At 53.2% G+C, this 16,498-nt stretch overlaps 2 protein-coding genes across 2 annotated transcripts in view; both read left to right on the forward strand.

Moving 5' to 3' along the window:
• Positions 1 to 3,007, forward strand: part of CACNA1B (calcium voltage-gated channel subunit alpha1 B) — a 297,887-nt gene extending 294,880 nt beyond the window's left edge. The window contains exon 48 of the mRNA XM_057407352.1: positions 2,791 to 3,007. Coding sequence (XP_057263335.1) covers positions 2,791 to 2,892 — 102 coding nt within the window. The 3' untranslated portion in view covers positions 2,893 to 3,007. The remainder of the gene's footprint in view (positions 1 to 2,790) is intronic.
• Positions 3,008 to 4,466: 1,459 nt separating this feature from the next.
• Positions 4,467 to 16,498, forward strand: part of LOC130598175 (collagen alpha-1(I) chain-like) — an 81,889-nt gene continuing 69,857 nt past the window's right edge. Inside the window, exon 1 of the mRNA XM_057407374.1 lies at positions 4,467 to 4,602. Within this exon, the coding sequence (XP_057263357.1) occupies positions 4,506 to 4,602 (97 nt within the window). The 5' untranslated portion in view covers positions 4,467 to 4,505. The remainder of the gene's footprint in view (positions 4,603 to 16,498) is intronic.

Genomic DNA, 16,498 nt, shown 5'->3' on the forward strand with positions numbered 1-16,498 from the left:
TTAAGGGCCCTTCCAACACAAACCATTCTCTGAGTCTATGATTACAGTTCCTGGAGTCCAATAGGCAGCAAACTTGCATAAGCGGAGGATTACAAAGTCTGGCAGTGGTTGTTTCCTTCCAGGTGGTTGTTGTTGATGCACAAAACTATTGGGCATGTAGCTCCCTTTAGCATTAACCCTTATTATACCTTAAATCTACTCTCAACAAGCATTCTGGGTGCTACTTCAGGTAGGCTTGGGCATGTCAGTGAGTAGCACATGGGGGTGGATTGGTGTCAGGAGGTGCCATGTGTCCAGGGTATAGCACTTGTAGAATAGAGAATACTGCTATTGCTTGACTGTACCTTGAAATTTCTACTCCAGAGGCTTGCACTGAGCAGAAGAAGGTTGGACAGGTCAGGCTGGATGGGGCTTGGAGCAAGCTGCTCTAGCGGAAGGTGTCCCTGCCCATGGCAGGGGTTGGAGCTGGAGGAGCTTTAAGGTCCCTTCCAACACAAACCAGGCTGGGGTTCCAAGAAAAACCCAAGGGCTGTTGGTACTAAAGGAAGGAACTTTTAATTTCTTTGGATAACTGGAGAACCACACTCATTCCTTACAAGGAGCATGAAAATCCACTGTGTGCACCTTCTTCATCAGGGTCTGCTGGTGAGGCATTTCAATGTCCTTGAATGCCAAACTCTTGGAAAGGTACTGAGGAAAATGAATGGCAGCTGTAGAGCCCCGTTGAAGGGAGAACCATCACACTGCTGCATTTTTCAGTACTCTTCAAAGCACAAGGTCTACTGCAGCATTCAGCTCTTCTTCTTCTCTCTTGATGCATCTTTTCTGTAATGGGACCACCCAAGGTCCCACCTGAGCTTCAGGTATTGTGTGAAATGCAAGGAAAAGGTCCTTCACTTCCTGATCATCAGGAAGTAACACAGGAAGAAAATGGTTTTGCTTGAGATCAATCAAGTTTGCAGCAGAACTTCCCTTGCCTTGTAGTCTGGTCTGTAGTGCAGGGTTTGGGTTTCTGGGGTGTGATGCCAGTGGAGCACTGGGGAGAAGAATAGGGCTTTTATTAGAGTTTTGAGGTATCCCAAACGGGAGAAGTGGAGATTTCTGAATGTGTCTGAGCAGTGGAGAAGGGCAGGCTTGAAAAGCAGCACAAGATCTGAGAATCAGTGTGTGTCCCGACTTCAGCAGAGACCCCCACGGCATCCAATCAACCATCTGGGGAGCTGGAATCTGCCTGGAGGATGAGATGAGCAGTCTCTCCCCTCCAGACATGTATCACAGAGGACCTCCAAACCCAGTTTACAACCCTGAATGTGTTTTCAAATTCTAAAAGCCTTTTGGCAGCTTTTGCCTTTGTTTTTTCTTGCTTTCTCCTTATTTCAGTTTTATTCTATTGGTCCACAAGAGCAAGGCATCAATGTGCCCATCGGCTTCTCCAGAGAGAGCCTGGAAGGGATCCTGGGGGGAAGGAGCAGGAGGGATCCAGACTCAAAGCATATCCCACATCAAAGACACTGGAACTGAACCACCCGGTTGTGCTTCACTCCAGTTTAAGCGCAGCTGAACTCCACAAAGTGGCTTTATTTTAGTATATAACTGGTTCTCATGACCAGTGCAAAGTTCCTCACGCAAAGCTGCTGTGAGCAGCTGTCCCTTTCCCTCAGGGGCGCACCTTGCTAGCACCTTGCCTCCCTTCCCTCCACTCCCAGCCCTATGGATAAAATCTGGATCGATGCTCCCAAGGACAGCACCCCCACGCCTTGTTTTACCATTAGGGGGTAGCATTTTCAGGCTTTTCGGACTTCACAGGGAAACAAAACAATGGGAAAAGGCTGATTCATCTCCCCTTGCAGGGTCATTCCCTGCAATGTTTGTCCTACGATGCAGAAAACTCAGGGTGAGACACTGAGCACGATGGAGCTCAAGGTGCTCGGGTACCTTTTGTACTCCCTGGAGCATGAAAACCCATCGTCATCTGCCTGATTCCCTATTCCAGCCACATTTGCAGGCGATGCTCGGAGAGTCCTCCAAGGTGATGAATTCATCCCTGGTCAGCTCTGAGTCAATCTCCTGCTATTTGGGGCTGCAGAAAGCACCGTATCAGAAAGCACCTGGCCATAATAATGAGCCTCAACGCTGCCCCTCAGCATGTTTTGCAGAAGAGGCAAGTTTTGCACCTTCATGTGGTTTAAAAAGCAAACAGCCCCCTTCACGGGGACTGCATTGCCCAGGTCACCCAGCAAGCGAGTGCAGAAGGACAAGGTACCCTGAGCTCCTGTAGGTTATTCTGTTTTCAATCACTGCCGTGTGATTTTGCTACACCCACAGGCTCCCAGGAGGGCATCTCAGTAGCAGACACCTCGGTTCATTGGAGAGAACCCAAAGGCAAGGTGCAGGAAGAGAGCTGATGAGAGGTGGGGGCTCATGTGGGGGTAGCTGTGAGGAGCTCTGGTGCAGAAGGGTGGCTCCGATGAGGCTGTGCAAATACTTGTGGGGTGAAGTCTGAGGTGGGTAATGGCACGAAGGAGCTGCCGGGGCTGTTTGGGAAGGGAGGGCTGAGCAAAGCAGCTCCCAAGGGAACCGATGGGAACACCGGAATAGAGCCCTTCACCCACGGAGGAAGCCTGGGACGTGCTGATGGAGCAGAGCTGTGTCAATTCAAAGCAAACAGTATCAGTAACCATAATTTATTCATTTTATCCCCATCTCCACTTTGTGTCATTGCTCTGAAACAGAATATCCCAGCCCTGGCTTTGTCTGTGTCTGGTTTTATTATTTCTCTGTCTCTGGCAGCCTTTCCTCAGGCCCTCATGGCACAAGCAGAGGAAGAGGAGGAGGCGCGGTCCTTGTCCAGCAGCTCCTGCACCGGAGTCTGGAATACCCACAGGGGTGTAGGAAGAGGCTGAGGAGGGCAGTGGATGTGGTGGTGTTACTGGATTCAACGTGTTCAGAAAGATGCTGCTGAGCTGAGCCAACAGGACTGTGACACAATAAATGAATGCCTTTGCCACGGGGGGGGGGGGGGGGGGGGGTTCTTCCTCATGGAGTGAAGAGTGTTTAAAAGACTTCGTTCTGCAGGTGACCCACCTAAAAAGCCTCCTCCTGCAGCTTGTGGTCTGTGAAAGGACAGCAATTGAGCATCCTGCAGCAGGACAGAGCCCACAGATGCGACCGGAGATGCGCTGCTGGGACTGGAGGTCACCACTGTGGAAGTCAATGGGATTCAGCAACACCTGGGAAAGGAAAAGCCAACCCCCTGTTGTCGACAAATAAAGGCCTCAAGACAAAGCAAATGACTCCAGTGTCTCTGACCTTCATTTCCTTGGCAAGGAGTCAGTGCGTGGCAGGGGAACGAAGGGCCTGGAAATGGGCAGAGAGGGGTGAGTCGCATGTTTTGCACCCTGCTGGGCTCACAGCTCCCCAGAATCAAGGCGTTCAAGACAGGACCTTCAGAAGCCTCATTTCCCACTGCATGGAGTGGTGTTGGCTGAGCAAAGTGGCAGCCAGGGGATATTCACCCACAGGCATGTCTGGCTGCCCCTCGTTGAAGCTGCCCATAGTTATGGGGGTCTTAGGGTGATTGCTGCAAAGAAAATACCAGCACAGACAGGGACTGAGCCTGCCTGCTGCTTGTGGCCACGGTGACAGGGTCTGTGACACTGGTGACACCACAGAGCTGAGAGTGTAGCAGAGAGCAGGGTCTGCTATGGGGCAGCACTGGTGAGGGGCTGTCTGGGATGGTGAGTGGAGAAACTCACTGCTGGGGCTCCTGTCTGGGATGCTGGGTGCTCCAGAGGAGGCTGCAGTGGTGGGAGAGCTGGGCAGGACCTGGCTGAGGTGCGATGTAACCCATGCGATGACAAGAAGAGGGTGAACTGGCCCTGGCTCAGGGCAAGGGCAGCGGGGGTTAAACCCAGGGGGCCAATACAGCTCTAACAGCGAACTGGGGTCCTTCACGTCATCCAAAATGTGTGAGGCTGCCATTACCCCATCACTCAGTGGGAGCAGCATCAGGCACCCCTTGCTCCCACCTCCCCTGTACCACATCCCTGGGGCACAGCTTCGGGGGGGGGGGGGGAAACACCCCGAAAAAACACTTACACCAACTTTAATTTGGGGGGTGGGATGTTCTTCCTATGGAGGCCAAACCAGCACATGGCGGCGGGGGGGGGGGGGCGAAATCCGTGCTGCAGCACCGGATACAAGCGGTGTGTGTCCGTGTGGGTCTGTATTAACCCGTGCAGCTCCGCTGGGGAGGGGAATAGGGGGGAGCCCCGCTCCAAGCCCTGCAGCGCGTCTGATTGGGGTGATGGGAAGGCGCATTAACCCCTGCAGCGCTGGTCCCGGAGGAGCCTGGGGAAGGGGCGGGGGCAAGGGGTGCTCCCCATCCCCAGCAGGGTGCGGGGGTCCCCGCGGCGCGGGCGGGCCGGGGCGGAGCGGGGCGGGCGCGGAGGCGGCGGCGGGGCCGGGCCGGGCCGGGATGCGGTGGGGCCGGCGCCGGGCGCACGATGCGCTGCGGGGCGCTGGTGCTGGCGCTGCTCTGCGCCCTCCCGCTGTGCCCCGCGGGGCTGGAGCCCCCCGAGCCGGGCTCCGGGCTGCACGCAGGTAGGGACGGCACCGCCGCACCGATGGGGGGGGGACCCGTGGGGGAAGAGGGGTCGGGATGCTGGGGACGGCGGTCCCTCGGTGCGGGGGGCGGCCACGTGTGTGCTGGGAGGGAGGAAAAGCTGCATCCCCCCCACCGGTGAGGGGCATCTCCCCCCAGCAGGCTGCCGGGACCCTGCGAGGGGAGCGGGGGTCCGATAGGGAAGGAAGGGCTCTTTGGGGGGGGTTCCATGTGGGCAAGGGCGCGGGGGCTCTCTCCATGCGGGAGAGGAGCAGCCGGACTTGTTGGGACTTGAGCTTGGGCTCTCTGATGGGTAATATAATGTTATGGAGCCAGGAGGTGGCTGGTCTCGTCTAAATAACAAGTGATGGGACAAGAGGAAACGGCCTCAAGCTGCCCCAGGGCAGGTTTAGATGGAGCTGAGGAACAATTCCTGCCCCAGAGGGTGCTCAGGCATTGGAACAGGCTGCCCAGGGCAGGGCTGCAGTCACCGTCCCTGCAAGTGTTCACACAGCGTGGAGACGAGGCCTCAGTGCCATGGGTCAGTGGTGGCCTTGGCAGTGCTGGGAACGAGTGGAGTGGATGAGCTTAAAGGGCTTTTCCAACCCTGTTGGTTCTGTGATTCTGTGATAATGGGCTTGGATGCACCACAGCTGGAGTTGTCCTTGTGCCGGGGCACCGCAGCACCTCTCCATGTCCCTCTGCTGCTGGTCACTGCGTGAATGTCCTCAGATTTGCTCTGAAACTTGTCTTGATACTCTTGGGATTGCCAAGTCCCTTCCTGACCGGTGCAGAAGCCCCTGGGCAGCTCCCTCCTGGGATGGACACAGTGGGGCCCAGGCCCCTCATGCAGTAAAATAGGGCTCAGGACTGGTTTGCTCATGAAACCCCAACCAAAGCTGCCAAAGTGTGGTGTACGGACTGGGACTTCTCACTGGGAAGAGATGGGCTGTGTGGGGGACAGTGAATAATAAAGTGACTGTAAAAAGGGATGCTTGTTTTGAAAGAAGCATTGTTTCTAAGACATTCATTACTGCATTTACCTTGTGCTAACGCATCCAAGGAGGTGGCCCCATGCTTCTGTGCAAACTCCTGTCCCAAACCATGTGTGTTTGAGTGTGCTGGAAGCCTCAATAGAGCTGCATTGGTGGGAATGTGTGTCTGAGAGGGAAAGCACTGATTTATCTCAGTAGAGCTTAACACCACTTGAGCCTTGGCTTGGAAACAGTTCACAGCCTGGGAAACTGAGCTGGGAATTGCATTCCAGGGGCTGAATCTGGCACAAAACCCAAGTGGGGATAAGGTATAAGATTGGGGTTGAACTGAGGAGTTTGGGAATGCTAACTCCAGTGAGGGTGCTGGGCTGTATGGGCCAGAAGGGAGAGGGCAGAGAGGAGTGTCTGCAGCCAGGCACAGCAGGGAAGGGAAGAGCTGGAGGTATCCGTTGGCTCTACCACCATGAGGAAGCTTCATGCCTGTTACGTGTTCTTATATCCTTTGGGTCATGGAGCAGCCCTGAGGAGGATTTGACTGAGCATCATCCTGGTATCTGACTTTACCCTCTGATCGCTGCTGCCCAGGCTGGCAAAGGCCATGAGTTCAGGCAGGTTTTCAGGCTTTATTGTAGATGCTGCTGGTGAATGGGGCATGGCCTCCAAAAACGTGGCTTTATCAGGCTTTGGCTTAAAACAAAGCAGTTACTGGGGGTTGCAGCTCTTGTTCTTCAGCCAGTCCCTACTGATGGTGCAGTTCTGCTCTGAGCAAACCATAGAATAATTAGGGTTGGAAAGGACCTTAAGATCACCCAGTTCCAACCCCCTGCCATGGGCAGGGACACCTCACACTAAACCATGGCACCCAAAGCTATGTCCAACCTGGCCACGATCACTGCCAGGGATGGAGCATTCACAAAACATAACAGCAGTGGTGATTGATTTCACAAGCTCAATTTTGTAAACGATCATCAAGTTTTGCTTGTTGGGGCCGGTTCTAGGGAGTAAGATTCAGTCTTGTTATGCCATCAATATCAAGGAGAGGGATGGGGAGTGAGGGGCAGTTGATTGCACAGCTGGTTGGGCTTCCTGATCCCGCAGCTGGGCTTGGCTCTCAAGCTGGACCAGTGACCTGTGGCTGATCAGGAGCTTTGCTGCTGAGCCTGGGCCAAGTGAGGGAGTGCCAGAGGGGAGCAGAGGATGACCTGAGGTGGGAGCTGGTGTTTAAAGCTGCTGAGACCTTGCTGAGGTTGCGCATTGACCTGCACAGGGCACGGTGTGGGGGGTTTGTGGCACCTTAGGGTTGGAAATAAAAAAAGGATCCATTTCTTAGATGGATCCATTAGGAAATTAGGGTCCAAATCTTCTTTCCCTCCCTCCAGCTCAGTCAGGATTCAGTTGTTGATGCCTCCTGGTTCTTTGCTTGGGTTGGGATAGCAAATACTTGGCATTAAGTGTTCAAGGCCAGGTTGGACACAGGGGCTTGGAGCAAGCTGCTCTAGTGGAAGGTGTCCCTGCCTGTGGCAGGGGTTGGAGCTGGAGGAGCTTTAAGGTCCCTTCCAACACAAACCAGGCTGTGATGACTCTATGATGTCTGCGATGATGCTGTCATGGGGGTGACTCCATCTTCTGCCTTGTGTCAGGTTGGAAGAGCGGTTTGCAAGGCTCAGGCTTGGGAGAGCGCAGTTTCTAAGCTCATAAACCCCAGAGGGGGCTTTGGGTTGTAAAAGCAGGAGGTGAACCCATCCAGAGGGAGCTGGGCTGTCGTGTTGGTCACCAAAGACTGCTCACTGATGACCACAGGAGGGCTGGAGTGCCAGGAATGTGTGGGAATTGGCTCCAGCATGCTGGGAATGGGGATTCCTGGTGTGCTGTACTCTGTGAGCTCTGCTCCCTCCGAGCACACCCATGCCCTTAAAGCAAAAGGTGTTAGCATTGAATCACAGCCCTCGATTGAGCCAGAATCCACACATTACCCAGAGCAGCAGCTGGAAATGATGGAGAGCCTGATTTTTAGGGGTGGTCTAAGGCCAAGGGTGGGAGCTGAGCTCCCCGTGGTCACTGCCACTGTGTAAGCTGGGTGTAAGCTGGAATGTGTGGGGTGGCCTCTTCCCAAGGCTGCATTATTGAATTTGCACCTATTTCTCATGGCTTGAGCTGTAACAATCCCTGGGTGAGCCCCTTGCGGTGCTGTGTGTCTGTGATGGATGGGGAAAGGTGCCACTGGCACCAGTTCTCTACGAATTTGGGTTGCTGTGGGCTTACATGAGCCCTTTCTGACCCACAGAACCACAGCCTGGTTTGGGCCGGAAGGGACCTTAAAGCTCACCCCATTCCAACCCCCAGCCACGGGCAGGGACACCTTCCATAGAGCAGGCAGACCCTGGGCATCCCCTTTCCGTGTCCCATGAAGTGCCGGCACCAGTGTGCACAAAGTTGGTGTCTCCAGAGCTTTGCTGAGCTCCCAGCACCATTCCAGGGTTAAGAAGGAGCGGAAAGTGGGAAACCTCCTTGGTGTAGCTGGAATCCAATGGCTTCGGGGCTTCCAGGACCTGGATATTCCCCCCATAAAGTGAATAACTGCAACCCGGCCCTGCACAACACAAACTTCCCCAAAGCAACCCAGACCCCCCCTGTCTGGGAATGTGACCCACAAATGAATGTGCACGAACAATTTGCCAGTAATTAAAGCTTCGAGTGGCCCAATTAAAACCTGCTTAATTAAGGGAAGCATCTGAAAACGCAACGCTTGGCTCCTGCACAAGGCATTTCTTGCTCTAGGCTCGCTAAGAGTGGGCTCCTCCTGGAGGTCTGGTGCTGGGACATGTGGAGCTGTGCCACAAGGCTCCTCAAGTCTGATGGCTCAGGCTAGGGTGTGCTTGTCATTAAGATGTATATATGGACTTGGTGAACTCAGCATCTAACCCAATGTCGATAGCCAAAAATCAGACATTAATGGTGATGTTAGTGCTGGTTTTGTGTTTACAGTAGCATATGTTTTATGGGATAGAGCTCACATTCATGTGTGTGCATGTGTGTGTATATAAAGCTTACAAAAGTATGGTAATAGTCACTCATTTCAAGGCAAATTGCTTAAAAATCCAGAAATACCAGATTTGGACTCTTCCTGTCATCTCCATTAGACCCTCCAGTGCAGGCACATTACTAATTACTCAATTAGGCAGTTATATGGTATTATTCTTTCCCCCTCCTCCCCTATCCTTCTTCCCCCCCCCCAGCCCTAAATTGTGCATTACAAATTGGGATAAATACAGGGGTCACTGCCTTTGTCCCCATCACAGAGAGTGTCTGTGCAGCCTTGCCCTGTGGGTCTTTGCCCCCATGAAGGCAAGAGAATGAACCACTGAAGGTTTGGGGCTTGCAGGAGTCACAGGACCCCCAGACAGAGCCCACCAGTGTATCTGTACAATGGGGCTTTTATCACAGATGGCTTTCGTGTGCTCCTCTTAACCGAGGTTTTGTGCATCAGAGGATGGAGGGGAGAATCAGCCTGGGATTGTTGTGCTTTGGGTCCATCCACAGGGGGCTGGAAGATGGATGTGGGAGATGGCCAAATGGGGGGTAATGGAACCCCAGCCTGGTTTGTGTTGGAAGGGACCTTAAAGCTCCTCCAGCTCCAACCCCTGCCACGGGCAGGGACCCCTTCCACTAGAGCAGCTTGCTCCAAGCCCCTGTGTCCAACCTGCCCTTGAACACTGCCAGGGATGGGGCAGCCACAGCTCCTCTGGGCACCCTGTGCCAGCGCCTCAGCACCCTCACAGGGAAGAGCTTCTGCCTCAGAGCTCATCTCAGTCTCCCCTCTGGCAGGTTAAAGCCATTCCCCTTGGCCTGTCCCTACATCCCTTGTCCCAAGCCCCTCTCCAGCTTTCCTGCAGCCCCTTCAGGCACTGGAGCTGCTCTCAGGTCTCCCCTTCAGGAGCCTTCTCTTCTCCAGGCTGCCCCAGCCCAGCTCTCTCAGCCTGGCTCCAGAGCAGAGCTACTCCAGCCCTCGCAGCATCCCCATGGCCTCCTCTGGCCTCTCTCCAACAGCTCCAGGTCCCTCTTGTGCTGCTGCCCCAGAGCTGGATCAGGACTCAGGGGGGTCTCCCCAGAGCCCAGCAGAGGGGCAGGATCCCCTCCCTGAGCTGCTGCTCACACTCGGGGGATGCAGCCCAGCACAGGGGGGGTTCTGGGCTCAAGCGCTCACTGAAGCCGGGTCATGGGGAGCTGCTCCTCACCCAGCACCCCCAGGTCCTTCTCCTCATTTGTCATTTGTATTCCCATAAGCTGGAGCACAGACCTGAATCCTGGCAGCACCCCCATGAGGAATCCTTCCTGATTAGACCAAGCTGGAAAATCCTAAACCTTCCCATGGGCAATGGGCCGTACCGAGCCTCATTTCCTAACATCTTTCTCTCCCTGCTGATACCTTAAGTGCCCACTCTCTCTGTGCCAGCAGGTCTGGATCCTGCCCTGGGCTGGCTGCGGCGCTCAGCAGCCCTTGTCCCCGTATGTGCCACTGTGCAGAGCAAACAAGGACTCAAGTGCTCCTTCCGGCCCTGCAGCCAGGGATGCGGGTGCTGTTTGCACCTCGGGGTTTTTGTCTGTAATAGGTGGAAACCATCACATTTAAATTCTAATGTCTGGGAAAAGGGTTTCAAGGGTGAATAAGCGCATTCCTTAGGGGAAGATTTTTCTAGAGAGGTATCTAGTGGATATGCTGCAGGCTTGCAATCACATACGCCTATGAGGGAGCTGAGCTGCATGGTACATCCATCACACCTGCATTGAAATGCAGTTTGAACTGAGCTGTGTGCTGTTACACCTGAACCAGTGCCTGTCCCATGGAAGTACTGACAGAAGCCTTGCTCCAAAGCCTTGTGCCCACACACTGCTCAAGCCCAAGCTAAGCTGGATTGAGGTTTGCCTTCAGTGAGGTGGAGGGGTCCATGTGGGTAGACACAGGGTTAGATGCCAGAAGCAGCTCGGGGTGGCTCTTCCCACCGCTTACCTTGGGGCAGGCTCCCCAAAGCCTCCTAATTCCTTTCAGGAGGAGCCACCATCTGCTCCTGGTTGAGGTCCCGGCTGCGCCGCGGGGGCTGACGTAGCATCATTCCACCCCTGCAGAGGAAGCCAGAGCCCTTGGTGTCAGTTCAGGATGTGCTATATATACATACACACACATGACATCCATCTTCACTCTCACAAGCCCTGCAGTCATCGTGGGGCTGGTGTTAAGCCTGTTGTGGGCAAGAGATGCTGGCTGTGATACCACTAGTGGTAGCTGTGAATGGTTATGGCTCAGCCTCTGAGGAGAGGAGCCCACTTTCCCCATCACTGTGACATACAGGATCATCCACTCCTCTGGGGTTTGGTTTAGTTTGAGGCTTGTTTGGGAAGGAAAGCAGAGGAGCCCCTTTGGAGAGGTGGTGGGCAGCTTGTGGGGACTGTTGAACACTGAGGGGCTGGTCCTTGTGCTCCCAGCTGGGTCCAGGGTTGAGACTTGGCTCTGCGGGGCATGGGGATGCAGCAGTCTGGGAGGGATGCAGGGATGCTGGTGGTGCAGCTCTTGCCAAGGCAGGTGGGGGAAGGAGCTCTCTGTCAGTCCCATCAGTGATTTGGGAGCAGATGTGAGCACAGAAACATCATTCCTTTGATGGAGAGCAGATGGCTCTTTATCCCAGCCCATCACACAGCAACATTTAAATTACTCTTTGGTGCTTTGCACCCCATATTTAAGCAAACCAGGGTGGCAAGGCTGGCTCTGTCCCCTCCTTCACATCACACAGTGTGCATGAGAGAGCTCAGCAAGAGGCTGAGCATCCTTGCCTGTGCTGTGGGGTGTAGCAGTGAGCTGAGGCCCGGTGGGACCTGGTGCTGCTGTTGGCTGTGCTTCGCTGGGGGCACATGGTGACAGTGGCAGAGGGAAGCACATCCTAGTTTCCAGCTGCTGGCAAAGGGATTCCTTGTCCCCACTGTTCCTGCATTGTGCAAAGGCTTTATTCAACCTGCAGCCGCTGTGCCAGAGCTGAGCAGCTTTGTTCACTTGTGGCCATCCGTTAGGAATAAAACCTCTCTCAGACTTCAGCATCCTCCTCCCCAGCCTTTCCTGCTCCAGGAACTCAAAAGAGCAACGCAATGGCAAAACCCAGCTTCTGTTTAGGGCACCTCAACCTTAACAGTGGGGCTCTGTCCCACAGTGACGGCAATTAGTGCAGCCCTAATTATCCACATGGAACTTTGCCTGGGTCCCTGTCCCTCTCACCAGTGTAGTTCATGTGGGGTTAAAGGCCACCTCAGGTCACACTGTGCTGATCCCCTTCCTGGTGGGGACAAGGGTGCCCCATGGCCTTGGTGCTGGCTGGGGGGATGCAGCAGCCCCTTGCCCTGCGGTCACCAGTCTGATTCATTGGATTTGCTGCAATGGTTTCGTGGATGGGTTGCAGCAGCTCTGCAGGAATGAGCATCGGGATCTGCTGTGATGAGGAGGATTTCTTTTCTGGACAAGGTGAGAACACTGGGGCTGTTCAACCTGGAGAAGAGAAGCTGCGTGGAGACCTCAGAGCAGCTTCCAGTGTCTGAAGGGGGCTACAAGGATGCAAGAGAGGGACTCTTCATCAGGGACTGCAGTGACAGGACAAGGGGTGATGGGTTCAGACTGAAACAGGGGAAGTTCAGGTTGGATCTTAGGCAGAAGCTCTTCCCTGTGAGGGTGCTGAGGCGCTGGCACAGGGTGCCCAGAGAAGCTGTGGCTGCCCCATCCCTGGCAGTGTTCAAGGCCAGGTTGGACACAGGGGCTTGGAGCAAGCTGCTCTGGTGGAAGGTGTCCCTGTCTGTGGCAGGGGTTGGAGCTGGAGGAGCTTTAAGGTCCCTTCCACCCCAAACCAGGCTGGGATTCTATGAAGCACCTTCTGCAAGCAGCTGCAGCAGTCTTTCAAAGCTCATTCTTTGGGGCAGCTGGGGCCAGCCCTCCCTGCCTGGCACCAGCCCCTGATGCTCCACAAGCTCCAGTGAACCTGAGGAATCCCATTCTGGGGGAGATGCCCTTGCCTTGACAACCAGACCCTGGAATATCCCTGCCCCATCTGACTTGGCTCAGAGCAGAGAAAACCTGCTGGTAAATAAACCAAACCAAACCAAACTAAACTAAACCAGGGATGTTTACAATAGCCCAGCAGCTCACTGAGGTATTCTGGATTAAAAAAGAGAAGGAATTCTAACATTCTTCCCAAGTGAAACAATTTGAATGAATGGAAATGGACCATCATATTTCATTTGGAGGGAGCTCGGTGTGGATCATCATCTTGTGGAGCTGCATTAGATCCCAGGATTAAGGATCCTGCTTTCTTCCTTACTCCCCTGCTTGACTGGGACAGGGAGGGAGAATCAGAGCAGGGCAAAACAGCCCCTGAAGAGAGGGCTGGAACTGGTTTTCCTGGGGTTGAACTGGCCTGCAGAAATACTCTGTTTCTGTTTTCCCCGTGGAAAAGCTACTTCTTTTTCTAAGGGAAAATGTTACGTAGGAAAATCTCACCATTGGAGCTCATGGGGCTCTCACAGCACCACGCTGGGGGATTCCTGTGGGTGCTTTTCCCAGCGGCTGGGAATTTGCCACTCAATGGCACAGTAACCTTCCTGCCACCAACGCATGCAGGCAGGAGATGCTGCTGCCGAGAGCAGAGACGTCGAGTGAGGCTGAAGCAAGTTCCCATGGGATGTGAGCCCATTCCCAGGTGCTGTGAATTGTGGTGTGTCCACTAAGCCTCGTATCCAGATCTAAGGATCCCATAACTTGCATTTATGTTCACTTGAGAGCTCAGCTCAGCAGTGGGGACCCAGCACTGGGGATGGGACCTGCTGCTGCCACACCTGGTGTCCCTGCTTGTGTTTCATGGCTCCATAGTGCAGCTCTGCAGAGTTCATCCCCTCTTAAAGCTGCTGTGGGCAAAGTACAGGGGTTGGGCACAGGTCAAACAGATTTAGCCCAAGGAAATACTGATTTTTGTTGCTTGCACCAGAGTGTAAAAGAAGGCAAATTTATCTTTTTCTTAATGATTTGTGGTCTATGGAAATCATTCAAATCACAGTTTCTAACTTCTTAAAGGAAAAAAAAAAACCCTAAAGGAAGTTATTTAACTTTTAGTCATTAAATCTGAGTATCCTCACTATCCTCACCACTAGCATTACCCAGAGATGCTTCCCCACTTGCAGAACACGGTTGTACACTAAGTTGATATACTTCAATATTTCCATTGGGATTTGGAGAAATAGGAGAAGCAGGCAGGTAATGATTTGGCCTTCCTTGTCCTGGCCAGTGGCTAAAGGATGCAGGGTGTGGAGTTTAAAGGGAGCTGCAAATAAAGAGGGATAAAGAGAGAAAACCAGTGGGTACACACTCTTTATAGAGTTGGAGTGAGTTAAAGAACACTCTTTGACCAGGTGGCCTCTGTCCTACCCCACTTGGGATCTCCTGCCCTTGCCTCCATCCACGGTGCCTCTCTGATGTTTTCCCCATGGATTCTCTATCAGGTTTGAACACAGCCACAGAGCTGTCTGTGGTGAGGATCCCAAGATTTAGCAGGAATTCTATGGCTGCAATCAGGTGGTCGCAGGGTTCCACTGGCTTCCAGGGCTGGGTGGCTGGCACAGGGAGCTTCATTCCTGGCAGCACATAGAGGGGTTTGGTTTCATTTCACAGACTGTGTTTCCTTGTGGCCTCACACCAAACCCAAGCTCAAGCCCGAGCTCATTATCACAACCCAATGAAAACCTGTGCAATTTGTTCCTCTTTCATGTTGGTAACATCAAGGTTTTGTACTCATATAGGAGGAAAGAGCCCAGGTTCCTCACACAGGAGCGTTTGAGCAAGACTTCGGCCTGGGGCAGGATGCAGGTCCTGTGCTCAGCCCTCCCATGCTCCATAGGCAGCAAAAAAAGGCTTGTTGCTGATGTGCTGGGATGGATGCATTGCAGGGACAAAAGCTGCCTCAGAGCTGCTCCTGGGGCTGGTACAGAGGAGGGGAGTGCTCCTTCCCCCTTCCTGGTGGGAAATGCATGAGGATAAGTATTTAACCCCCCCAAGGAGCAGTTCACAGCCAGGTACTTTCCAATTGCCATTCACCTTGCACCAGCTCTTGGCACCAGATCCCTTGGGGCTGAAGTCAGCTTCAATGGCTCTAATCAGAAGTCACCATTGCCACTGGGGTCAGTGCTTGCTCCTGCTCCATGAACCTGAAGGATAAGTGGGACCCCAGGGCTGGCTGCTGAGCTGCTCCCAGCCCAGGGATGAGCTGCTCACCCTAGATGGATGGACCAAAGCTGTGTGCATCTCCCTTCTTGCTGAAGCTCAAGGGAAGCAAGAGTCACCCTGCTTGCACTGGGCAGGTCTTGCAAAACACCATGCTTGAAGAGCAGAGGTCCATGATGCTTTCCTCCTTTGCAGGGTAAAGCCTTTGTCTGAACTTGCTTTTGAGGAAAAGCTTCTTCTGGTGGGTCTTTCTAAAGAGGAGCTCAGGCTGTCAAGGGCAGGCAGTTTCCTGAATCCTTATTATTGGGTTCATTTTATAGTGCCTTGCCCATGGTTTTCCTCTCCAAATGAGTGGAGTTCTGGGAATCCTATGTGTCCAGTAGTAAAAGTGCTGTTAATTTTCTTCCACAGCTCTGTTGGGTTTAATTATAATCTCCCATGTTGGCTGTAACAACCCATATGTTGATTGTATATGTGATTTAACTCTCTGCTGGCCTACCCCAAGGTTGGGTTGTGGTAGAGCTTTGGTTGCTGAGAGGACTTGAAATCCAGATGTTCTTCCAAAAGGGAAAGATATTTTCCCAAATTCAGCCACAGCTGTTGGTCTTAAAGTAGGAATTAAACTGGAGATTTCCTTTGTTGTATTCTTTGTAGGACACCAGATTGTGATGGTTTGGTTTTTTTTCTGGCTTGAAAATGAGTGAATAGGAGCAGATTCCATAGAATCAACCAGGTTGGAAAAGCCCTTTAAGCTCATCCAGTCCAACCGTTCCCCAGCACTGCCAAGGCCACCACTGCCCCATGGCACTGAGACCTCATCTCCATGGGGTGTGAACACTTGCAGGGACGGTGACTGCAGCCCTGCCCTGGGCAGCCTGCTCCAATGCCTGAGCCCCCTTTCAGCAGTGCTGAGACCATTTGATGGATGCTGATTGAGCAGAAATGACCTAAATTTAAATTAAAGCAGCAAAAATGTCCTGCTTATGCCAGGCGCAGTTGGTTTATCCCAGGAAGTGCTTGGAAGTCACATCTTTGGTTCTTGTGCTTTAATGATCTAGAGCTTATATTTTGTTGTCTTATATATACAAGGCAGCTGTGGTGCTGGGTGGGCAGAGTGTGACTGTGCCCCAGCAGCACTCCTGGTGTTACAGGGGTAGTTGCTTCCTGCTCTCAGGAAGAGCGGGGCTGGTGAGAAATCCAGTTTTATGGCTGTTGAGGTACTGCAAGTCTGTTTAACATCACACGCAGCGGCAGGACATGCAGGGGAGGTTTATCTCCCACATCCAGGAGTGGGAGATTGTCACAGCATAATTCATATTGGAAGAGACATTTGGAGATCATGGAATGCAGCTCCTGCTCCAAGCAGGTCCGTTTAGATCCAGGTCATGTCTCCAGGGTCAGCCTGGAGTGGTTTTCCTGCTGAGGTGTGGGTGGCATTCCCCAAACTGTTCCTTTGTGCCTGGGCTCTTATTTTTGCCTGGTTTAGTTTAAGGTGGGCTTGAGCCTTGCAAAGAAGTGTCTGGGGTTACATCAGAGACTGCAGCTTCCCCCTTTCAAGTACAAGGAGCTGATACTTGCACAGGCAAAGGGAAAGGGAAACAGGGCTGACACGCTCCGGAAGGTCCCAGGGCATGGAGTGAGCTCCAAGCCTGGTTG

Source organism: Pezoporus wallicus, unplaced genomic scaffold, assembly GCF_028554395.1.
Source record: "Pezoporus wallicus isolate ANWC-B61680 ecotype Strahan unplaced genomic scaffold, APGP_CSIRO_Pwel_v1 contig_8234, whole genome shotgun sequence".
Taxonomy (NCBI): domain Eukaryota; kingdom Metazoa; phylum Chordata; class Aves; order Psittaciformes; family Psittacidae; genus Pezoporus; species Pezoporus wallicus.